The sequence below is a fragment of the Labeo rohita genome, chromosome 3, assembly GCF_022985175.1.
Source record: "Labeo rohita strain BAU-BD-2019 chromosome 3, IGBB_LRoh.1.0, whole genome shotgun sequence".
NCBI lineage: Eukaryota > Metazoa > Chordata > Actinopteri > Cypriniformes > Cyprinidae > Labeo > Labeo rohita.
In genome coordinates, this window is record NC_066871.1 from 53,603,223 (window position 1) to 53,630,394 (window position 27,172).

At 35.3% G+C, this 27,172-nt stretch overlaps 1 protein-coding gene across 1 annotated transcript in view; it reads right to left on the reverse strand.

Moving 5' to 3' along the window:
* LOC127161907 (butyrophilin-like protein 2) overlaps window positions 1-27,172 on the reverse strand; it is a 151,007-nt gene that overhangs the window by 10,884 nt on the left and 112,951 nt on the right. Inside the window, exons 2-3 of the mRNA XM_051104670.1 lie at window positions 1,867-2,217; window positions 1,422-1,775 (exon numbers count right to left, since the gene is read on the reverse strand). Of these exons, the coding sequence (XP_050960627.1) occupies window positions 1,422-1,775; window positions 1,867-2,217 (705 nt within the window). The remainder of the gene's footprint in view (window positions 1-1,421; window positions 1,776-1,866; window positions 2,218-27,172) is intronic.

Sequence of the window (27,172 nt, forward strand, 5' to 3'; positions counted from 1 at the left end):
ACGTCAACGTGTTCTGAGGCCACCCCCACCCGCGAGGGTAGTGCGGGGGGAAGAGCCGAACATTTAGTTGAGCTCTACATGAACCTCTGGGAGGAAAGTCACCATGGGGGCGCAGCTAGGAGCCACGTCCGTCGTCGGAAACCAATCTTCAAACCGTGAACGCCTAGGGGAAGGTGGGAAACTGAACCTCCAACCTGGCGGTCGAGGTTGCCTGGGGGAACATGGCCGTCAACTTAGCCTCGGATTCCTGCAGAGCAGCTGCCACAACGGGGAGCTGCTCAGCAGAATCTTCGGCATCAGAAGACAATAGCCCCTCCACTGATGTGGCGATAGACATCTTTACTTCCTCATGAGCACTAAACGAGATGCAAGGCTCTCTCTCTTTCTCTCTCTCTCACAAACACACACACACACACACACACACACACACACACACACACATACACATATCTTAAGAAAGCAGAATAATGTAAGTGGATTTTTTTTTCTTTTTGTAATTGTGCCTTTGAATGATTACATAATTGTAGCACCTGTAATTGTAATCACGATTAGAAATTTGATTAATTGTGCAGCCCTACTACGGTAACATTACGATGACTTAGGGGTTGGTATTGACTTCATTGTTAATCAGCTGCAAGGCTCTGGAAAAGATCAGCAGCCTGTTCACAAAGGCGGCGAATATGAAATGTAGCCTACTTAAGATGAATAAAGCATCAGAACCTGTTAGGTGGTAATGATTAAAAACATGCACACGATTTACCTAGAATGAGGGCACAAATTATTATATCAAATGCACAATTTACTTAAAATGAGGGAACAAATCAGTAATTCAAGAGCACAATCTAGTGAATCAAGGGAACAAATTAATAAGTTGACTATATAACTATATAAATATTTTTAAAAAACACATATTTAATGTTTTTTAATGCCATTTGACCAGCCAAATTGTCCTTTTTATAATTTCTTGCAAGTATTATGACAACAACAAAATAAATAAATAAATAAAAATAATAATAATAATAATAATAAAATAAAAATAAGACATGAAATGAAGGATTACAGTGTGTTTTGTGGGTGACTCAAGCTAAAGCTAACATGTGCCTATTGGGTCTCTAATGAAGATCACTGTCCTAAACTGTGTGTGCTGCTATCAGCTGTGTTCTCCTGCTGGTGAAGTCAGTTAATCTCAGAGGAAGTGTCATTCTACAGTGAGTTCTTTGCATAGTTAATGCTGTTTAATTACTGTCTATTAAAAAATGGCAGTTGTTATTCATATAATTGTTCTTAATTTATATTTATTGGAATAAATCAAAATTACTTTTCTGTTAAAAAAAGTGTAATCTTAATAAACTTTATATGCAATTGGCCATAAATGAATACCTAAATTACACTTAAAATGTTGTCATTTTTTTATGACTCACCCAGTCTCTCCAGTTCTACAGTTGTATTGGCTGAAAGTCCTCCAGCAAACACCTTACACATGTAAACTCCTTTATCCTCAGTTCTGACACTCTTCAGTCTGAGAGAGAAGTTTCCTTTGGGGATTTCATCAGTGAAGAACTCAACTCTGTCTCTGTATCGCTCATGCGCTGAATCTGGAAAAGCCTCATTATCTTGGTAGAGCAGAACCACAATATCTTCATCTTCATCTGTTTTCTTCCACGAAACTTCAAAGTCTTCAGGTGTGATGTGAGAATCTACAGAGCAGCTCAGAGTGACGTCTTCACCCACAGATGCAGATACAGAGCGACTCGATCCTGAAACTCTCAAACGCTCTGAAAGAACAAACAGTGTAAATATACATTCAGTAATGAGTTTCTGTAAAATCATAGTGAAAATAAAGGAACTCATGTGTTCAATACTCACCAACATCATTAACTTTTATTTCAATCACAGTTTCTCCAGACTCTTGCTGACTGTAAACTGTACATGTGTATTGTCCCTCATCTTCAGCTCTCAGATCGTCCAGCCGGAGGGAGAAGTTTCCACGTTGAATCTCCTCAGTAAAGAAATGAGCTCTATCCTGATAATCCTGCTGCTGGACCCCTGTTTGACTCTCACCATCTTGAAACAGATGAACTAAAGTGTCTGAGTCTGTTCTTCTCCATTCCACCTCCAGATCCTCCACTGATAAAAGTTGATCAACAGAACAGGGCAAAACCACTGAAGATCCCAGAGGAGCAACCAGAGGACCAGAGGGACCACGCACAGTCAATCCTGAAAACAATATTGTCCACACAGAAAGGGAAAGAGAAAAGTGAAATACAGCTTGATTTGTAGTCAAAAAAAAAAAAACAATAATGACTGTTAAAACTTGCATCCCTATTTATCTCTTATATTAATACAGGATGTACTTTAGAGTAAGCATTGAGGTCCACTCACTGTAACACGTTTGGCCTCACCACTGATTTGTGTGTGTGTGTGTGTGTGAGAGAGAGAGAGAGAAATGTTCCTTATACCTAATAACTTGTGCACACTGCATGATTTTAACCCTGATTTTCTCTCACTGACATTTTGTGGAAATTGCCAACGAATGCCTAAAATCGGAGGCAAATCAGTGCTTGTTCATGCAAGTGACAATCACGTAGTGTGAGTTATCAAAGACAAAATCTGAGAGATTCTGGACCTGTTTGAGACCTGTCTGAGACTCAGAGTCCTGCCGTTTGAAATGTTTTTTTGACTGGAAATTACTCTGGCAATGACTTACAGCTAAAGAGAGTGCAGATACAGGGCAAGGGGAATTCTGCATCCATTACCCCATAGTCTACTTCTTTGGCATGTCACACATTTTATTTAGCTGTCCAGTTAACAAAATGGCAAAGTGTGGCAAAGCTGTGTGATGCACTGGAAGCGCAGAGCAAATGCATTTACATTATAGTTCTTATTGAGAATTAACAGTGGATTAGATGTTTATGATTCATTGAAAATAAAAGTTAATGTTTAGCTTTTGTTAGGCCATTGACCCTTGACTTTTGAATGTTAGCTTTTCTCTGGCTGCTGCAACATTGTATTTATAAGACACTTTTGTTATGGTAAGAAACACCAAGAGAAACTATGATCAGTTGTTGATGCTTATGTATTGATGTTGACATAATGATCATGTGAACCTGATTTACTGGTCTCATTCAGAGTACATAAAGCTAAATGATTATAACATTATCAAAGAAATATCTATTTATTTTTGTCTTCTTTAACTCTTGGATTTGATTATTTTGATAATTTAACCCCGTAATACTTTCAGTATATCAGTAAACCAGTAATACTTTCTAATTTAATATGTTTAACATCAATATTGCCATGTTTACAGTGAAAGAAGGGAATTGGTCTTACAGGATCATGACTACAAGGTACACTGATATCGTCCAGTGTTGGGGGTAACACATTAAAAGTAACGCGAGTTATGTAATATTATTACTTTTTCCAAGTAACTAGTAAAGTAACACATTAATTTTTAATTGACAAGAAAATATCTGAGTTACTTTTTTCAAATAAGTAACGGCAATTACTTTTCCCCCCATTTATTGATTAAAAGTTCTCCTGTCCCCATGTTGAGAGAAATCGAGAGTAAAATGTTAGTTCTAGAATAAATGTAAACATGCATTAATTCATCTCACTCACAAAAAACAGATTGAGTATTCCTCAAAATGAATAAAAACAGTCAAATTCAACTCAGAATATGACACAACCCTGCAATAGTTAAATGGTAAATAATACAAATATCCTTTATGCGTTTAATCTCATTTCATTAACAGATGTCTTTTCTGCTGACCTTCGATGATCCAATTCAACTATACTAATAAGAAGAAATTACTCAAGATAATCTAACATTTGTTTTCCTTTTTTTTCCATTGCTGAAGAGTTGGCATTTTTTTCTTCTGTGTTAGAGTGTTATAGAACTTTTTATATTAAAAACAAGCAAGCCCTGACCAGATTTAAAAAGTAACACAAAAGTAAAGTAACACATTACTTTCCATTAATAGTAACTAAGTAACATAATTGGTTTCTTTTTTAGGGAGTAACACAATATTGTAATGCATTACTTTTAAAAGTAACTTCCCCCAACACTGATATTGTCTACATTGGATTTGCTTTTAATCTGTAGGCCAATAGCATGTAAGCTTACGGCCCACCTTTATGTGGAACAGACAGCTTTATCAACCAATTGTAAAAAACTTTCTGGCCCATTACCTGACCTGCAGAGACACACACTTGACCCAGAGCTTAATATATATAAATCAAATATCATTATACAGTATATAATTTATAATAATAATAAAATATTTTGTGTGTGTGGCTCAGGGAATGCAGTCCCTGCATACCTTATTGGCCATCTGCCACTGGTCTTGAATACTCCTCGGTCATCTAGTATCTCAAATGGGTCTCATTCACTAATAATTGTTTGGAATATATTGATATTTATACACACCAGATTCACAACTCATGTGTATGCACATTCATTTGTTCTTAACCTCCTCAGCAGATGAGACTATATCTGCCTCAGCCCCATTTGGATTTAAATCGAATTTGCAAATCCCTATGATTATCTGTGCTGAACTAAGTTGTTTTTGTTGTTGTTGTTTTTTGTTTGTTTATGTTTATTTATTTATTTTATTTTTTATTTTTATTTATTTATTTATTTTTTATTTTTTGCTTTTGCACTTCACAAGCAAACAGTGTTTATGAATCATTGACAGAAATTCTTTCACTTTCTTTGTTATAGAAAAAACACGCAGGTTGTAAACGCTGGGTCAAATCAGGTAACCAGGAAATATGACCTGATAAAAAAATGTCAAAGTACAACACAGACTGACACACCTTAACATGACAATAACTGACACGAATGCTACCAAACCAAAGTTAATCAAATCTAAACATCTTTGAGTTTATTTTATTCATTTATTTATTTATTTGTGGTTTAGATTCCAGCTCTGCTCTCTCTGGACCTTCAAGAGGTGCATCATAAGGAGAATTTAAACACCGCTTTTCTTTTACTATTTGCTTCAGCTCATCCACAGTATTATTCTTAATTCAAATTTTAGTTGCAAAAAGAAATACATATTTGTGCCTTTTCATTTCAATTCTGTGCCCTTTTTCCCCAGCATTAAAGAGAAAAAATGAATAAATAAATAAATTACAGACCATTAGATATTATTAGAATTACAACCACAAATCTAAACATAAGCAGGTCCATGTTCACTTATGATAAATTATCATCATCTCTTTGGCTCGTCAAAGTCAAACTGAAGTTTTCTAAGAGATCATTGTGGTACATCCGGACATGCTGAAACCTGTTTTACTTTACCATGAAACTGCAACTTATCAAGACAAACTGGTTCTGATTAAGTTGGAAAAACATCACTATCAAAAAATCAAAAACATCTCTAAAGGAAGTACTGGACAAATTAACTGGGTGATTTGAGGAGGCCTCGGTTAAAATCGCACTACAGCTTCCAATTCAGTTAAAATCATGTTCACTTAAATAACAGATTTAAATATACTGAAGACTACACTGTGTAAACAACAACAAATGTGATACCAGCTTCACGTATTTGCAGACTATGAGACCTGCAAGGAGCAGAAATCACCAAAATCTGCCTTACAATTAGAAACACAAACACACACACATTATTTTTAAGATCGTGAGCAACATAAATTCAGTTAAATGTGTCCAAAACTTTAACTGATACTGTAAGATTGCAGAGATTTAAACGGGACTAAATTAACTGAAGATAGAAAAATAACATACATACCATTTGATAAAACTGGAATCACAGTCAGAAAAATGAACATAAGCAGGTCCATGTTCAGTTAAAGTTGCGATCATCTTTCTGGATCGCCAAAGTGAAAGTGATCTGATGCAATGAAGGCAGTGCAATAAAACTTTCTTCCTTGTGACTGACAATGAAATTTGAAACTGCAGCTCATCCAGATAAACCGGTTCTGATTAAATGGAAAAACATCATGAAGAATGAAAAAATAAAAAAGGTGTGCAATCAGAAGTGTGCATAACAGCATCTGAAGAAGTGGGGAGGACTACAGGGGAAAAAAACCCTGAGAGCGGGGCTTGTTGTCACACATGGTGTTATGATAATGGTATCCTCGATTAAGGTTCTACTTTAATTGTTATGCTTTCATATTAAAAGTGTGTAGGTGTGTTGTGAAGAGAACAAGTTGCTGTATGATCTGGGTTTTTATGAAAAAGAAACTGACAGAGTAAAGCTTTCTTAGTTCTGTTAGGCATTGCCTGTCTTCATTTATTACATATCAGGTGACAAGGATAAACAGAATCATATGGGTTGGCATGAGTGAGAAAGCCCTACTTGGATGGATTATATTGACACAATAGCAATGTTCTGAACTGTCGGGGAATTTGTGGAAGAAAATGGTGACTGGCTGGAGTACATGAGTATCTTGGGCATGTCTTTGTCCTGAATGAGATCACCAACGATGATTAAAGGCTTAAAGTCCCACTGTAATGAAAATCAAGATATTTACGTTGTTTATTTGTCTGTGGTGTTTTAATATGCTTTTAGACAAACCATGTGCCAGTCCATTAATCAACACCATTACTGAGTATTTTCTCCTTAAACTGTAGTTTCCCAAAGGCTGTCCCAGAAATACAGTTTGAAACAGCCCTTTTTTGCTACATCACAAAGTTTAGTAACCAATCACGTCAAAAGACAGATTCCTATCATTAGCATGCAAAATATAGGATCATCAGCACAAAACCAAATATTAAATTGAGCATTTAATAGAGCAAATAGGGCATTAAATAGAGCACAACCACTAGGCGCTAACCTCCCCTGCATTGGCAAGGCATTTTGAGGGCACAACATCGTCAAGTAAGTAACTTTAACAAATGTTACAGTATCCACTGTAGTTGTCTGCTAGTAAACACATAGTTTTATCAGTCCGTGTTTCGCCATTATATCGCGTTTACTACAGTTCAGTTAGTGGATCTCGGAGCTCTGGCTGGTGTGTCTGTGTGTGGGGGTGGAGCTAATTTGTATATTCATAGATCCACGTATAGTAAATGAGGCAAGGCGGTAGAGTTACATTCAAGCTGTTTTAAGAAGAAAAAGTGGGCTCCCTGAGGGGCACCACTGTGAAGCTTTGAGTGGAGACCAGTGCTACACATCATTTCTTTAAACCCTGGTCTATCCCATGTGCAATGAAGCATAAAGTGGAAAAGGAGTGGATGTTCTCAGTGCTAGCTGGAGGCAAAAATGATATGATATTCACTATGATATGAGTGACGCCTATCAGCAGCTGTTACTGGATGAGAAGTCAAAGAAATACATCAGGATCAACACTCATAAAGGGTTGTTCAAGTATGACAGGCTGGTGACGACCAACCACCCAAATGGAAGTCCTGTGCCAAACAAAAATGTCAGGACCATCAAGAGGCCCTTAGTCCAGGAAATGTGTGTCACTCCATTTTGACTAAGAGGAAGAGTCTTGCAATGCCTCTCTATTAAAAAATAAAATAATAAATAAAAAATTTAATTAAAAAAAAAAAGGATAAAGAATGAAAATCTGCAGAGTGTCCAGGAGGTGGCACCAGATCTTAATTCAAACACATTAAGACACTGGTCTCAAACTCAATTCCTGGAGGGCCACGGCTCTGCACAGTTTAGCTCTAACCCAAGATCCAGGATCTTCAGGATCACTAGAAACTTCCAAGCAGATGTGAAGTGGAGCTGGTTGGAGCTGAACTCTGTGTGGAGCTGTGTCCCTCCAGGAATTGGGTTTGAGACCTCTGCTTTAAGGTGTCATTTCTGTGTTGATGTATTGGGATTTAGAGCTAGTTGTGCGTCTTTTCTGGCATCTTCCTTCTAAAATAAACATTTAGTGCAGAAGCAGCGAGCATGTGAGGAAAATATAATAAATTCATTCAGACCTGAGTGATTCTGAGTGTTTTTGTGTGTTCATTTGTGTGATTGTTCACTGTAAATTCGAATTAGTAAACCTTACTTAAAAAAAGCATGCAAACCGATTGCCTTGAAAAAAAACAAGTAAAGTGAAATAAGAATAGTATTTTGTACTTACAAAGGTTTATTTAGTGTTGTAAACTTACACACTTGTATTTACTTGAACAGAACTCTGATTTACTTGCTAAAACCATGCAAACTGACCGCCTTAAACCAAGTAAGCGTTACTTTGGTGCTAGAGTAATGCTTACTTGGTTTATTTAAGGCAATCAGTTTGACAAAATTACACATAAATTTAAGGCAGTGACAAATCAAAGTTAAAGGCAATGTATTTTTAAAATAGTTTTCAGCGCAGTTTTAACAATCTGATTTAGAGTATGCTTCCTGTAAAAAGTGGAGGTAGCAGTGGAAGGATGAGATATGGCACTAGGTTGGCTGCACACGTTGCCAATGGTTTATATAATTAAAGTTCAAAAAGTCACTTTAGTTTTAGGGTTTTCTTCTGTCCCAAGTCAACCACCACACTTTGAATGAACCTCCAAGTGTTTTTCATGGTATTAGGGCAATCCAAATGTATCAAATGACAGTCCAGAAGCAAACACTTGATGTAGATTGTGGAGACTGTTCTGTGCAGTACTACCCTGAACAATGATGGCAGAAGACACAGGGTCAAGGCAGAGAAGATTTGGAGAAATACATCATCTTCAATGATGGTCAGCAATCCAACAGATATTAGTGCCTAGACTGCCACAACATCAGACACCTGCATAAAAACCAAACAAATAAAATATTAAGTAGGGAAATGTGAATGATTAGTTGTCAGTGTTATCTGTCCTGCCTACTCAGTAGTTCACCCAAAAATTCAATTTGTTATAATTTACTCACCCAAGACTTTTGTTCAGAACACAAATAAAAACATTTCCAATGAAATCTGAGAAATTTCTGTCCTTCTAATGAATGTCTATTCACCCTAAGCTGTAGACCGCTGAACATATAAAGAAATCAGCTCTCTTCAGAAGACCTGAGCTGCTTTTCCACCGTCAGGCCAAACCGTTCTCGTTGCTTAACCATTCTATTCTCTGCTGATCCGGACCAAGTCGATACAGATATTGTTTTATTTTCACTGTTGGGCTGTTAACAGAGCTCTTTGATATGCTACACAAATGTTGTTGCCTTAGTAACCCTTACGAAAAAGAAGTTTATTTAAGTGCGCTATTAGTATACTACTTTTATACTAAAAATGCTTTCAGTATACTTTTATGCACTTCTCAGATATGTGCTTTATAAACTTCTCAGAAATATCTTAAAATGGCATTTAAGTATACTTGATTTATGCTTAGAAAAAGTCTAAGTATTTGATCTATACTTGTGCTCTGAGAATCTGTTTTCTGTGTTATACGCTAGGGGCGCTATTTCACATCTTGTGAAGAAGAATTTGCTTCCATGTGTAATCACAATCATCACACATAAAACAGCATCAAAACCACAGATATGTAAAACTGTGTAACATTATGGAATAAAATGTCGACCGATGAAGAGGTAATAATGACTGTCATGATTTGGGGTGTTCATCAGCTCCATCTACATTTTGATTATCATAATTAGTTTTTGTTTGGGTTTTTTTTTTTGTTTGTTTTGTTTTTTAGCTTTTTATTCAAAATGTTATTTATTTTATTTTTTTTATTTATGCAACTTATCCACATTCAAGTATTTATAAAAGATAGATGCACGAAGCTAGAATAAAATGTTTTTGTTAAAAAGCAGATACCCTGTTCTTTCTTTTAATGTTTTGTATGTTCAGATATTCATATAACAAAATATATACAAATTAATACCTAAATAGGGACATAGTAGTATACTTAAAGTATGATGTAAAGTTCACTTAAAGAAAACTTTTGAGTATACTTGCAGTATAAAACTACTAATCTTGTAGTTTACTGAGACTATACTTCAAAGTGTACTAAGTATTTAATTAGTAAACTATCAGTATAACTATAAGTTCACTTTTCGTATACTTGCAGTACAAAAAACTAAAAACATAAATGTGAACTAGTTGTGTACTCAAAGTTTACTTAAAAGTGTACTTTTATATACTAGAAAGTGGGCCAATTTAGTACCAAGGAGTATTGAAATAATACATTTAAAAGTATAGTACTAGTACACTGATATTTATATACTTACTACATAAAACACACTTAAAAATATACTTGAACTTTACTTAAGTAAAATAAATTGAAGTATACTTCTTTTTGATAAGGGAATGTGAGAGTTAAGGTATGGTACCAGATGTAAATAGCGTCCATGTTATTAAGGATGAAATATTTCTTCTAATTTTACTATTAATTTGTGTTTACTTTGCTCGAATAGCATGCTTAGCCAGATACAGAGAAACTGCCTGTTAAGCAACAGACAAATGAACAATCGCCAGTGGTGTCGTCACTACAGGAATTCTAGAGTACGGTTCAGAATTTGGTTAAGAGTTTCAAATTAAGAATGAAATTTCCTGAAACTGCTCCTTACCATTCTCCAACCGTTTGACCCAAAAGTAGAAAAGTGCCTTTGGATTAAATGGCTTCATTCATATGGATTTATTTTATGATTACTTTAGAAACATTTTGAAGTGTCAAAGTTTTGGGTTAACAGACTTTCAAAAAAAGAAAAGAAACCTCTAATTGTTTTAGTAAAAATATCTATATGCATGTCACGAAGATGAACAGTTATGGGATGGAATGACATGAGGCAGATTAAATGGCATAATTTGCTTTTTTGGGTGAACTAGGTATATAATCAACATTAATCTTTATAGACATATCTCAGTAATATAAGAGCAAATACAAATGAAATTTTCCCACAATTATGTGCTTGTTTACGGTGTATAAATATATTTTTAAGAACTTACAAAGCGGGTTAGTAGTATCTGGGGTAATCGCAAAATAAAACAGGAAGGTCTGAGACGGGTGTGCAGTGCTGTCAAATCTGGGTTTTAGAAAAAAAGAACGAAAACAAAGTTAAAGACATTTAAATGTTACAGCACATGTACGTTTGTCAAAGTGTCAATAAAGAAGTCATTGACACTGTTTATTTTAAAATTTTGAAAACAATTAATGTGGCAACATACATTTTTAGGGGTTGTAGGGTGTGAAGTGTCCTTTTAGATCTGCAAAATAAAGACAGTGGTTACAGGTATACTGCATATGCAAGATTTTTTTTTTTATGAAAATAGTGTAGCACAGTGATTACTGAGTCAAAAAAACTGCTGTGTAACAGCTTAAGATGAAACACCTCACCTCAGTGTACAGTGCACAGTGTCCGGAGGCCTGTGCTGATGAGACGCTGTTCAGAGAAGGCAGCTGCCACAAACACTTGTCCTAAATATGACAAATAAATGTAAGTTTCACTAGTGTGGCTTGTAGATTACAGACACATTCATTCCTTGATATCTGCATGCTTTACAAGGGTTACATTAAGAAAGAAAGAACGTATACACATTTCTATACATATCTATTTGAGGCCACAATCATAAAATCAATGCAAAAGCAGCATTTCCTCTGTATTACTGTAGTGTTCCAACTCAAGAAATAACAATTACTGTGAGACAAAGCTCATTTACAAAGGTGTAATCATGCAGTGGCGTTAATTGACCGCGGTCAAGTGAGCCGCCATCTGGATTTGCTGCACGTCTATTAGCAGAATTACGGTACAGAGACACGAAGCGGCCAAAAAGCTGACGAACATCTATATTTCAGCGGTTAAAAATTAAATGTGCCCGAAAACAGGGAAAAAGTATTTACAAAACGTATTTATATTGTACATTATAGAAGATACACTTATATTACATTCAAATACATTATACTGTGAAGTTTTCTGAAAAAATAAAGTTTGTTCAAATACATTCTAACACTTAATGTTTGTTCCTTTTTTTCTACATGCATTATTAAAATTTCTTCAGAGTTACCATGAACATTTCAATAAATTCTTTTTCTGAACAATCATGTCTCTATCTGTGTTCACGATGTTTTAGTGTAGAATTTGTACAGAAAATGAAAGGCAGTCTGTCACAATGCATTATATAACATATATATTGCTGCTTCTTGTCATTTCTGATGTGTCCTTTCATATTAATAATAACGATAAAAGGCAAAATGTTTTTTATCATTTATCAAAAAAAAAGTCTTCAGAGTTAACAGGAAATTTTCTATTCATACAAAGTCTGTGACATTGCACTGACCATTCTTTCACATTTATAAATGCATTATTTAAATTCCCTCAAATCGCACAGCAACATTTTATATTCATACTTCTTCAGAATGCCCAACACTCTGTCTGTATCAAGTTTCACGAGATTTCACTCAAGATTTGTACAGAAAATTAATGGCAAAGTCTGTGAATGGCAAAGTCTGTGACACAGCACTGACCACTCTTTTACATTTATAAATTATTTTTTTTAAATTCCTTCAAATCTCACAGCAACATTTCTATTCATACTTCTTCACAATGCCCTGCTTCTATTCATACTGCTTCAGACTTTGTATGAATAGAAAATGTCCTGTTAACTGTGAAGACTTTTTTTTTGATCAATGATAAAAAAACATTTTGCCTTTTATCGTTATTATTAATATGAAAGGACACATCAGAAATGACAAGAAGCAGCAATATATATGTTATATAATGCATTGTGACAGACTGCCTTTCATTTTCTGTACAAATTCTACACTAAAACATCGTGAACACAGATAGAGACATGGTTGTTCAGAAAAAGAATTTATTGAAATGTTCATGGTAACTCTGAAGAAATTTTAATAATGCATGTAGAAAAAAAAGGAACAAACATTAAGTGTTAGAATGTATTTGAACAAACTTTATTTTTTCAGAAAACTTCACAGTATAATATATTTGAATGTAATATAAGTGTATTTTCTATAATGTACAATATAAATACGTTTTGTAAATACTTTTCCCCTGTTTTCGGGCACATTTAATTTTTAACCGCTGAAATATAGATGTTCGTCAGCTTTTTGGCCGCTTCGTGTCTCCGTACCGTAATTCCACTAATAGACGTGCAGCAAATCCAGATGGCGGCTCACTTGACCGCGGTTATAATTGTGACGTATTAAAACATATATTGATGATTAGATAGAAAATTAAAAAAATAACTTAAAATCAACATGCGTTTGCTGCAACAACTTAGGGCAAAACAGAAAACTAACTACAAAGTTTTACATTTGTGACAGTAAAAAGCATCTAGTGTGATCACTTGTCTTTTGTCTGCATTAAACGCAGCCCATACATAAAGTAGGCTTAAGTAAGTTAAAATTAGCAGCAGACAGAAAGATACATTTACACAATTATTTTTGATAACTTACCTTAGTATATTTGTCCAGTGTTAAAAATGCAAGCAGTCTCTACTTCTTCTCCCAAACAACAAATTCGCCAGTTAGACAGAGCCAATCTTCTTTGGGGTTTAACGGCGGATCCGTAAGCGCTGCTCTACCGCCACCTTCTGGTTGATTCTCCTCCGATGTTACTCCGCTCTATTTCCAGATTATTTCTTACACAAATCATATTCTACACATCAAAGCAGTATTAACTAAGAAATTACAAAGATTTCTCTTGCCTTGCCCAATCACCCCACTTTTCAGTATATCTTTTATCTCTGCCCCAACCAACCCATCTTTTCTTAATTCTTCCAACATTCTTCCTTTGTTCTTCATATCTTCTGCAATTTAGAAGTACATGTTCTATGGTTTCTAATGTCTGATAAACCTGACAAAAATCCAGTAGGATGCTTCTCTATAATGTATAATGTACTATTCAGGTTACTGTGTCCAATTCTTAATCTTGTCATCACTGTTTCTTCTCTTCTAGTCCTTCTCCAGTTCCTCTCAGTTCCAACTTTATTTTGAATACCATACATATGTCTCCCTTTGGTTTCCCTATATCCCACTGCTGTCGCTATTCTTTCACAGCTTCTTTCCAAACTATACTTTTCCCTTCAGCCTTTGACATCTTTATATTTACTTCAATATTATCTTTTTTAATTGCTTGTATAACTTATCCACACTCTCATTTCCCAAAATGCCTATGTGAGCTGGAGTCCAAATAAGTTGAATCTCTTTACCTTTTTCCTTTATTCTCGTATATGTTATCAATATTGTATACAACAGATCCTGACAGCTATCAGACACACCTGATCTGAGACTGTACAATGAATCACTTCCAATTAAGATTTTACTTATTTTGTCCTCCTTTCCGATCCATTCTAATGTCATCATGACAGAATATAGTTCAACTGTATACACACTCAGATCATTTGAGGTTTGTTTGCTTTCCTCCTTGATTAAGTATAAAAATGGCTGATCCAGTCCTTCCAGTTTCAGGTTCTTTTGATTCAAAACATTGCTTTTTGCTCGTGCTCTAACTGTCCTCATTTCCTCTTCTGTGGTTTTGTTGCACATTAGCGCACTGCTGCCTCTCACTGGTGTATTAATGGTATTGGTTTTGTTGTGGCTACTTGAACAATTTAAGTAAGCCTTTCTCAAAGCAGCAAGTAAACTGTTTTATTCACTTGAAATTGAGTCTGTCCTCACTGCAGCCTGTATGACTAGGGCTGGGTATCGAGTACAATACTATTTAGGCACCGACCGAAATGCCTCGATACCATCAAGTATCGAAAAACCTCTTGTCGTTCGGCACCAAACTTCGATACCAAAGGGGTTAATCTCATCAACGTCAGTGTGCTAATAAGCCTGCAGCACTAGCTGTGTTTGACTTTGTTTAAAAAATGAAAACAATCGTCATCTATACTGGCATTTCAGAAAAGATATCTGTCCATACTACACGACCGAAAGTGTCTATTACATGATGATTCACAAACACTGTAGCATGATGCTACATAAGACAATAAATAAGATTAATATATATTTTACTCAAAACTCATTTTAAACCACCAGCAAGTGTTTGCAGTAACTTCCCTCTGCCATTGAATGTGTGATTTATCCATGTAATGTTGTTGAAATATGTTATGTCCTCTGGGTCAGAAGAGCGATCGCAGAAGAGAGAAGGCATATAACGTTACACATACCGGCAGACAGCGCTGGAAGGTGCTAGTGCTTGTCAGTAAATTAGTGGAAAATGAATAGAAATATGATTCTGTCTGAACTACACATTTTAAAATGAAAATGCACTAGAGTGAATGTAGCCTAACAGATGTGTAAACTAAAAACTTTTTGATTTTTATTAAAATTATTTGAAAAAAATGAAAAAAATATATTTAGAGATAATGTAATCTTGTTAAAATTGATTTAATAAAATTGGTATCGAAAAAAGTATCGTTCAGGAACCGGTATTGAAGTCAAGGTATCGGTATCGGCATCGATATTGAACATTTTTGAACGATACCCAACCCTAGCGATGACGTAGCTGGATCAGATCCAATACGTATTGAATGTCTGACGTGCATGCGCAGTATTGGGGCTGTCATTGAAGCTAGTATTTAATGTAAATTAAACTGTAATTACGAGATATAGGTGCGTTTCATAGGCTTACACAAATAATATTATACTGTGATTTTAAACTAGTAAGTGTATTCAAACTTTATTTAAGCAACAATGGCGTAGTTTTGAATGAAAGATTTTTAGGATGTAAGTTATGTTGATTTTTTATTTGTTTGATTTGTTTTGGAAATGAAAATCTGCTAATTACAATTTTGTTTGTTCTTTATGCAAAAATGGGATGTATTGTTTCTTCTGATAGTCTTATAGTTCTGTCAATAATAAGGGGGTTTGCAGAAAGATAGAACAGGTAATTTTAGGCATTTCACAAGCTGAATTCATCAATTACCTTAATCAAAATAACAACAGCTGATACTGCTTATAATCTGGTTGCTTTTGATTTGGCCAACACAGACTTCTGAGTGGATCCAGTCTTCTGCATCCTTTGGGAGTCAGAAGAAAATAAGTTAAAGATCTTTGGAGCTCTAAGCCGTTCTTCTGGTCTGTTCAGAGAAAGAGAGAGAAGCTAAATGTAATATATTAGAAATAAGTAAACAAAAAAGAAAATCTATGAAAAGTTACCTATTCTTTGCATTATCTTTTGACCGATCAAAACTGATTTCTTCATCAAAAGTATGTTCTTCAGGCTAAATAATCACTTTGTTTCTTACATATGTGCCACATGTTACAATACACCGACTAAATGTAATCACAGATTATAAATAAAGACAACTTACTTTCTTCTTCGTTTGGCTTTAATTGGGGAATCTTCCCCATCTGTTGCAAGGTCTGTGTGTTCGACAGCTTCAGGTAGTTTTAATCTTGCCTCACTGTAACTGTCTGCAAAAGATTACAATAACTAGCAGATGACTGCCCTTTTCAGTACTTGATTTCATGATTTCATGACTTGATATTTATATAAAAAGATGTTTCAACACACACACACACACACACATATACATATATATGTATGTATGTATGTATGTTATGGCCAATGTATCAGAAACGTCTTAACACACAATCTATAAAGTAATACTTATTTAATGTAAATATAATTCTGACCCTGTGTGGAGTCCATCCTTCCCCAGGTTGCTCCTTATTTTTTGTGACTTTTACAACGTCCATGTTATTTTGTTTCATTTTTTACCGACCCAATTGGAAGGCACCACTTCTACTTCGTTTGTTGTTTCAAAAATCACAATGTGATACATTGCCTAAACAAAAAAGTGTAATTTAGTAATTTGTGTATCTTTTTAAAATAATCTGTAGGAACACATTTGAGTGGATAATGTGAGAAGAGAGACTATTTTTTGGAACTGTAATTGCACACAACATGTACCACAGATACAAAGAGAGCAACAAAACATAAACTACAGATTTACTGGACCCATAAACAACTGCATGCTACTAAAAATGTATCATGTACCATGTAAATCAACAGCTGCAGTGTGGTTTGTTTAAATGCAGCAAAGGTTTAACAACAAACTTGTAATGAAATGGCAGTCTGACATACTTTTGCACACTCTCCGCTCTCTGGAAATGTTTCACAGTCATAGACAAGTTAGAAACTATGAAGATGCCTAACTCCCTAGAGTCAAATGGGTATTCAAAGAATGATTCTTTGCATCTGTATTCCCTACCTACAATATATTCCACTCCACTATCAACAAAAATATTTTCAACCAAAACAAACCTGTTCTTTTTTTTTGATGCAGGAATCTCTATTTGTAGTTTTGATAACTGCGCCATCCATGGACAACACTTTAAACTGTAAAACTAAACTAAAAATTGTAAACTAAAAATTCTGGTCCATACAGCTGACCAAAATGTTCAACAAAAGATACCAAAAGAGAATTGGCCCGATTGTTCATCGGTGGTCTTCTAGTGAACTCTGAAGGAATGTAATCCCTCAAAGAAAACAGTCTCTCTAAAATCAAGGAAGCTTGTCTGCTTGACATACGACAACGCAGGGGTCCAGGAGGACCCATCCACAAATCAAGCCGACGCCCCATAACCCCTAAACATACTAAGTGCATGTAATCATAAGGGAAGCTGGCAACCATGTCAATATTAAGGTGAGCCAAAGGTGAGTGTTCATGGTGGTGTTCTGCATCTGTATTTTGTCTAAAGCATTCATCAGTTCTACGCCTTGCACTTAAATTAAGGAATGTCATTCGATGTCCTATACGGACACCAGTTTGGTGACACTAGTCACATCCATGGTATGCACAGTGTGATTTCACACCTTTGACAAAAGCTCGGGCTGGGGTGTCACATACAACAGAGCAGATGTTCAAAAAGAACCTCTTTCCCTGATTAACAAACCCACTGCTCAGTGACTTTAATTCACTCACCAGATGTTGCAAATACTCTGACAAGGACTTTGGTTTAGTGTTGCCACAAAAAAGACTAATCAGCACTGGTTTCTCGCTGTACCCCTGCAACATACCTAGAATGGGCCAAAACTGAGTACTACTACTTTTGAACAGGGGAGGACCATCAAAATTCAGCTGTAATTTAAATGAGTGTCTGTCTGGGACAACAGACCACACCTTATTCAACAGTCCATGAAATGAGCTTAATATTCCAAAGTAGTGAAACAATCCACCTGATAAAGTTTATATGTTGTATGTTGTTTTTATTTTAAGTAATGTTCGCCCATCTTTTGGCAGAGAGGGATGGTGAACTTGTAAAATGCAAAGCAGAGCTGATAACGCAATCAGGGGAATGCTAAATTCAGTGGCCCAGTCAGCAAGAGAATCCCTCAAATCATCAACAGTCTGTCTCAAATTTCTTGCTCAATCACAGTCCTGTAGGAAAAGAAAAAAAAAAAAGATTAACATTGAAGATGCCTATTCAACTATTCAAAATTTACCTATATATGATTATACTGTAGCTCTAAAACTGTTTTATTAATAATTGTGTTAGATCATTGAAATGTGAGTGCTTCTAGGCCAGAGGTTCCCAGTCTTTTGTTTTTTAAGTACACTGCCCTCCAAAAGTTTGGAAACGCCCTAGAAAAGTGTTGTTTTGGACAATACTGGCATGAATCCTTTTTAATTTGTGATAATTTTGCACTGATAAGGGACAACACAAACTACGAAAAGATATTTTATTAGATAAACAGTTTATACATAGAAAAAACTTTCATTTTCGATTAATCAAAATATCCAGCGTTAGCAGCTATTACAGCTCTGCATAATCTGGGCCTAAATTCATTGTATTCTAAACTTAATTATCAATCAATTGTTGAAGCTATTAAGGTGTGCTGACCCAAAAATCTTTTAAAAACCTGGGCCAAGTTTAAACCAGTAACCAGGCATCACAGCTGGCAAAGGGGCATGTCTGACATTGACATCTATGTACTACCATTATTGTGTCATCAAAATAAAAATTATTATTGCTGCTCTTCAATGATAATGTCAAGTTACTTTAATGTATTTGCACCAAAAAATGATAAGGATTTATGCTGATATCGTCCAAAACCACACTTTGCCAGGGGTGTTTCCAAACTTTTGGGGGACAGTGTAACTGTAATTTCATTGTTTTTATCGATCAATTTATATCCACATCAAACAATTTTTTATTTAATTATTTTATCCATAATACAAACAGGGTTTAAACATTTTTCATGCACCAGCCAATTTGGCTACTCAGTATCTGAAGTTATTACAGGCCATTCAGAATGTCTGCTAGCTACAACTAAAATATCAGAAATATCCTGATTATCAAAGTCACAGATTAGATTTAGATATAATTAAATCTGATTATACAACCATCGAATCACTTTCAGCTTTACAAGTGAATCACTGTTGCTGATTTCACTGTGATTTTTCCTATCAATTTAAGAGCATTACATTGATCCACACACCGGATACACAGCACTGCGCCTCGGACGTGCCGCAGGCCGGTCTATCGTCTGCACTCACGTTCTCAATTTCAAGGCAGCAGTGAATCAGCTACCATATACACAGGGCTCTCAAGTTTTGGAAAAAGTTTGGACTGAGATTTTATCTGTTAGGGGAGGAGCAACTCAAATATTTGCAGCAGCAGCCCCTCTGCCCCATGCAATTCTCTCCAGTTTTTGCTAGACGTTCAACTATCTATTGTTCATGACCAGCACAAAACAACTGGTAGATCTGATAAAAGTCAAATTCATAAAAATAAAATGTTTTAAATATTAAAAAAATGCAGATGTATCAAAAGTAAAACGAAATTTTGCCCCAAACGAGCAAACTAGACAGCAGTGCTCAATGCACATACTGTAAACATGAAGGAGCAATGCAGAACTTGCCCTGAGCATGTATGTTTGTGAAAGAGAGAGGGCACATATTTCAGCTTACGAATGTCATTTTGTATTTTAAGTGTTCATTGCACATTTTGATGCCTTGATGACAATGGTAGGGGCTCGAACTTAGCTAGAGTAACTATGTAATTGAATTATGTAATTTAATTAAAAACAAAATTTAACTAATCTGTTACAGTTACTGAGAAATAATGAATATAGTTAAATCACAGTTACTTATGAAAATGTTTACAATTACAAAGTGGGTTACATGTGAATATTTTGATTGATTTATTTCCCAAATTGCATTGACTGCGTTAAAATATGAGACACCAATGTTTCAGAAGTTTGGGACACAAAATAGGACACATGCTTATTCAATAACTGAATTATTTCATATTTGGGTGTAGGTATATGCTTTATTTTTTAAGATTAACTGTTCTCCAACAATTTTGATACATTTGTGTTTTGAAATATATAAAACAATTTATTTTATTTGGATGAATTTGTCTGTCTTTTTTAGCTGATTTACCAATTATCTAGTCCTTTCCTTAATTTCAAGTAGCCCACAATTAGTTAAAGCTGTTGAAGAACTAATAATTTAGCACGAATTTGGCTATATTCCCCAACATCAGCTCTCACTATCTTTGATCACAGGCAAGTGATTTTGTCTAGGAATTGTAAAATGGAAAAAAAAAAAAAAAACCCTGCTGCATTTATTTAGTTTCTAGTAAATACAAACGGCACCGTCTGCTCCAAGACCGCAACAACGGTTCTGGAGTGCCGAGGTCCTGCAGAGTTTACGTTAGCTCCAACCCTAATCAACCTCAACAATCTAATCAATATCTTCAGGATCAGTAAGGCTACAGCCAGGTAAGTTTTTTTTCTGGGTTGGAGCTTAACCGTTGCAGGACCGACGTTGCTGATCTAGTTCTTGGCCAATATAGGTAGCCGCCTATGGTGGCAACGCGCGCTGAGGGGCGGCATGGGGTATACGTTTTTTTTAATGTATAGTTCATTTTAGGCAGAAAAACAATCCATAATTGTGCAGTTGTGTTTCTATTTTTTTAAATAATAGATTACAGACAATGGTAAGAGGTCTGCAGTGGGGGAGTGGAAGACTTGTTGAATTAGACGCTGTGGATGAGATGATTGCTGTTGTGGAACAGGAAATAATTAAATTAAACAAATAACTATTTACAATTATATTACATTATTAATATTATTATATTAATGTTTTATAAGGCACCTTATGTTTTGCCTCAAAATGTACTTAATAATAATAAATATAATAATACACAAATAAATCAATAAATAAACACAGTGTAGGTTTTGCGCGCTAGTGGATGTGACTTTTATTTTGTCACCGGAAATCTTGTGTTTACGCGTCTACCCGTAATTACGCGTCTACGCGTCAGAACGTCTGTACACAAAATAACGCGTGTAGACGCAATTACGTTAACACACGTTATAACGTCTGTACACATGACGTGTAAATAAATCTTTAATAATCCGGCCTATGGCGCGTACCCTGTGCCAAAATCAAGTGTTCGACCGACCGATCGACCGGCTAATCGAACATCTAACCAAACGTCTTTTGCTTTGAACGTCTTACAGGACGGGTGACCCACGTGACGACCTGACGTGACGTCAACGTCATGAAATTACTTGGTTTTAAAATGTAATGAGCTTAACTGCTCTTCAGAGACTATAAATGAACATTACAACCATTACAACAACTAGATATTTCATACTTAGAACAATACTTAGTCTTTTTTTTCTGCTTACCCCCAATAAGCATTTAGATGTGCGATCTGTGGTAGACTTATAAATTAAAAAACTTGCAGAGGGCAATGTGCCTGTTTGTGAGTGTGCCTGTGAATGTTTCTTAGGAGGTACATAGCTATACAGACATACAATAGAAACATAGTCTAAAATCATGTTTTTTTTTTTATTTATTTTGTTTTCAGATTATTGTAGCATTCATATATATTAATATATATACATGTACCAACCATTTTTGCTTGTTTTCCTTATCATTATGTCCACATGTGCTTAGCCCTACCTTTCCCCACTCATAAGCTATGGAGACGAAAAGCTTCAATAAGGTTTTCAGTGACTCTTCTTTCTCTGAGTTATACATTTCCTCATTGTTTGTTAAATATAGCCTATATGTATACTACATGTTTTCATCAATGGTTACACTTATGTTAAGCTTTTTTTGTCTTTTATTTATTATCGTGTTTTACCAACAAAGGTTTCTATTCAATGTTAGAGCTCTGTTTTAGAATTATTCAACAAATCATGGGTGCAATAAATTAACAAGTTGTAAGTCAAAAAGAGTATTAAGGATAATATATAAGACGCAACATTTGAAGCTTTATTAAACAAGTTAGCTATTGCCTTCAAAACGGTTTTGCAATGCTCCTCACTTGAAAATTATTTACAAAAATGTAAAAAAAAAAAAAAAAAAAAAAAAAAGTACTTTTCATGTGCATTCAAACGTGTACTTTTTTATACCCACTTTTTTTATCAGCCGGCTTTGCGTATACCCACTCTGATGCGCGTCGTTCATTAGACAAAATCATGGCAGTCCACCACATGAATAGCTAATCCAATCGCACGTGAATGCAAATGCAGATAAATGCAAATATTCCCTAGCTATTAAAGACACTGAGGCGGGTCAAGGACCGTGGCGCCGGCTTCCTTTAAAATATGATTGCGCCCGTGCCCGCTTCGTCCCGCACATGCAGAGTGGTAAAAAATAATTACTTATTGATTACTAATTTGAATTAGTACATTATAACGAAAACAATACCTTAAATTAAGAGTATTTTTTCAGGCACCAGTACACCGCTGTGAATAATATATACAAATATCAAATATGTAAATTGAAAATGAAATGAAAAATGTTCTTAAATCCTACATGATTAATTATTAAATCCATTCTAATAATAAGCCAAAAATTTTTTACAAAATTTTATGTAACACGTTCCTACATGTGCTTACACGTTGTTAACACGTACCATAGGCGTTTGGTCGGAAGTGTGAGTAACCGATCGTCTTTCTAACGTGATATCTACATGTGAAGACACGTTGTAACACGTTATGTGTGTTTACCTTCTTGTAACTTCATGTGCTTAGGATAACTGGTCTTGGGTTGAACAAAGCTGATTTAAAAAGTTGTGCAAGCCTATTATTAAAATAAAATAGTATGGTCTTGCAGCAGCGGCCTCTTTATTATAAACCAGACACGTTTTGACATCGAATTTTTTTTAAAAGCACAAGCTATTCCACAATGATTTCTTCACAAACCTTTCAAATATTCCAAATAGCTACAAAAATCACGACAGGCTTCACAAAAATAAGAAAGCTCATTTTAAACTTTAAAAAGAAATATTATTTAACGAATAGTCTAACTGTTCTAAGAGTGAGACTGTTATGCTCTTTGTAGAGGACGTCGGTATGTAGCCCATCTAAGAAAATTATATTTCCCCCATTAAAATTTAAGTTTAAGGAGCAGATAGGCTATTTAATTTCAGAATATTCATATAGGTTATATGCTTTTTACGTACTTAAAATGACAGTGAAATCTTCAAGTATGCTTTGACTTAGTTTCAAGTCTGCATGTAGCCTGAATATGACAATCAAATAAATTACAGGCTAATAGCTTATACCCAATGTTATTTCGATAAAACGAATTTAACCTTTATGTCAGACACATTTCAAAAAGGCCAGTGATAGAAGATTGCATAGTTCTAAAACATTTTGTGATTATAAAAGTGTAACTAACATGATCTTAATTTAACAATATACTCTATAAGGAAGTGTGGCATTTATGGTCTGAGATGAATATAACAACAAATGTGTATGTGTTCTTAGATATTTGTCTGGGTCTCACAAGGAAATATCCATTTTTGATCAGTAGATATCTCTCTCATGAATGCAAGCGAATGTGATGTTCTTTATTTAATCGAAAATAACTCCAAAATCAGAACAAAAAACTTGCTTATTATTATATACTTGATAAATTTTTTTCATTTATTTATCATTTAAACTAAACTAACATAACTATAAAATGTGTTATATACAAATATTTATACAAATAATGTCTGTACAGTAAAACACTCTTTGAAAGTAAAATACACATAGACCTACACACAGGCATAAGCTGGGGTTCAGGAAAACTGTTTAAGTGTTGTTTTAGGTATACAAAATCTGCCTGTCATGTCTGTTTATTTTCTTTAAACAGCAGTTTGGTTCCTTAGTTAAAATCAGCTAATAAAATGGTTGGATATTGTTATCACATATGTACATCCAGTTGTTGTAATGTTCATTTGTAGTATCTAAACAGCAGTTAAGCTCATTACATTTTAAAAACCAAGTAATTTCATGACGTTGACGTCATGTCAGGTCGTCACGTGGGTCACCCGTCCCGTGAGACGTTCAAAGCACAAGACGTTCGGTTAGACGTTCGATTAGCCGGTCGTTTGGTTGATCGGTCGGTCGAACGCTTGATTTTGGCACGGAGTACGCGCCATAACTGAACAGCGGTTGTCCGACAGACCTCTTCACTCTTCAGCAGGAGAAAACTAATTTCAACCGACGCTGTATCACGTGAACCTCATCCACCAACCAAAAAGGCTGACACGGAGATCGCGCCAAAATAAACAATCGACGGCCCAGCTGTAACTTTACATATTTTCAAATAAACTGTTGTTTAGTAAAAATATATACTTAGTAAGATTTTAGTTTTTATGTATGGAAAACAGACAATTTTATGTGATTTTTTTTTTTTTTTTTTAAATATAACTTTATAGAAACTAATTAAAAGAACAACTTAATAATACTTAGTAAACTAATTCAAACTCAATTACCTTGTTATGAAAATGTATATTTTGTTCAGGTCAAATGGATTTTGGAATTTTTATTGATTATTTAATTTTGTAAACATTGCGGAAAACTAAACACTATATTTATTAATTATTTCTTCTTTTATAATCTGAACATAGCTTAATATCATATATAAACCAATTAATAATATATTATTATTAATCATTAAAATCATTATATATGTTTCAGAGAGAGAGAAAGAGAGAAAATAAGAATCTTGCATTGAGTAGCAGGCCTAAATACTTATAATTGTCCAGTACACAAAGTTATGGCCCATAATCGCTACACTGATCTGGGCCACTCACAATTGGCCCAAATGTAGTCTGCCGTCATGCATGCAGTGCCATCATTGGCACGCATGGCCCACAGTTGGCTGACATGATGTATGCCAGTGGTGGCAACACGCCAGCAGTGCCATTATTAGGGCACATTTGGGCCAAGTCTGTTTGCTGTGTGGGTTGTTTTTGTTTGCACTGCAACAACACACACACACAGACACACACAAAAAACTTGATAAAATTTCACACAGAACTTTTAGACCGGACAAAATTATTGGTACCTTGTCAAAATTGTAAGAAATAATTACTTTTCAAGTATGTGATGCTCCTGTAATTTGTATTTAGACACACCTTTGGCAAGTAACAGGTGTGGGCAATTTAGTAATCACACTTGCATCCAGTTAAAATGGAGAAAAGTTGACTCAGCCTTTGTGTTGTGTGTCACACTGAACATGGAGAAAAGAAAGAAGTTGAGAGAAAAAAATTGTGGAAAAACATGGACAATCTCAAGGCTACAAGTCCATCTCCAGAGATCTTAATGTTCCTGTGTCCGCTGTGCGCAATATCATCAAGAGGTTTACAGCCCATGACACTGTAGCGAACCTCCCTGGACGTGGACGGAAGAGCAAAATTAATGAAAAATTACAAGAAAGGATTGTTCGAATGGTGGATAAAAAACCCTGATTAACTTCCAAACAAATTCAAGCTGATCTGCAGACACAGGGTACAACAGTGTGAGCTCACACTATCTGTCACCATCTGAATGAAAAGGGAGACCCAGGAGGACACCACTGCATAAAAAAGCAGGACCGGAATTTGCCAAAACTTATGTGACAAAACCACAATCCTTCTGGGAGAACGTACTATGGACAGATGAGACAAAAGTAGAGCTTTTTGGTAAAGGACATCATGGCACTGTTTACAGAAAAAGAAATGAGGCCTTCAAAGAAAATAACACAGTCCCTACAGTCAAACATGGTGGAGGTTCAAAGATGTTTTGGGGTTGCTTTACTGCTTCTGGCACTGGATGCCTTGACTGTGTGAACGCTATCATGAAATCTGATGATTACCAAAGAATTTGGGGTGCAACGTAGCGGCAATTGTCAGAAAGCTGCTTCTCCACCACAGGTCATGGGTCTTCCAGCAGGACACACTTCAAAAAGCACTCAGAAATGGTTACTGTAGTATCAGGTGGCAATGTTAATATGTCATTTCCAAAACATAATTTACCTTGATGACCTTTTTATTCAAGAAATACAGAGACAGACTTCCCGTCAATCCAAACAGAATAAAAAAATAAGAAAAGAGGAAGTGTCAGAGGCAAAAACGAGGGAGAACCAGAGGAGCACCAAAGGATTAATTTTAAACTAAGAGGAATGATTCAACTGACTAGAAAGCAAGAAAACATAAATAAGAGAATAATAAAACTGCTGAGAGAATTGATTGTTTTGAATTATTTTTTATCTTGAATTAAATTCTGTTGTGAATGATTTGGAAATATTAAGACTTCAAACTACTGCTCTCACCTCTAATGGTTATTAAAATGCAATGTATATGTGTATCTTGACAGAGGTGAGAACAGCTGAAACCAAGTGTTGCTAATTTGAAGAAGTTGTATTGTCTGGGGGATGCATTTGCAACACGTTTGCAGATTAATCTCCTAAAAAAAAGGTTGATTGCTTTTGTAACCCGTTGTTGAAACACCCTTAATGGTGACCAAGTGCAATTTTGTGGGCGCGGTAATCAACTTAGGTTCGGAGGGAGGATTCTCTTTTCTTTAAAGAATGACAGCAACACAACAATAATGATTGTTAGAGTAGGAAAATACTGTATTGGTACCGTAAACAAAATGAACTGTAGTCCCAAAAAGTCCCAAACAGAAAAACTAAAAAAAAATCTCCTCGTCTGTCTTTTGTAAAGTCACGTCCAAGAAAAATGTGGAAAGGGGAAAAAAATGTTCTCTACCCAGGTAGTTTCAATGATGATCCAATCAAGAATGCAAATGTGTGTAGTATGTAGTGTATCTTCCTTATCTGGATACAAGAAACCGATGCCCTCCAGGAAGTGCTGAATTCGACCAGGAAGAATGCAGTGCAATGTTGAAGATCGCGGATAACTCGCCGTTCAATTTCCGTTACCGACTCAGGTAACTGTACATCAGGAAGGGGACCACAAAAACCAAACCTGCACAATGCAGGGAATGTATTACTCACTGCCATTCACGTTATCTAGGTTAACGACAAACTTTTCACATGAAATGATATGATATTCAATAAAATGAATTACTTCCTTTCA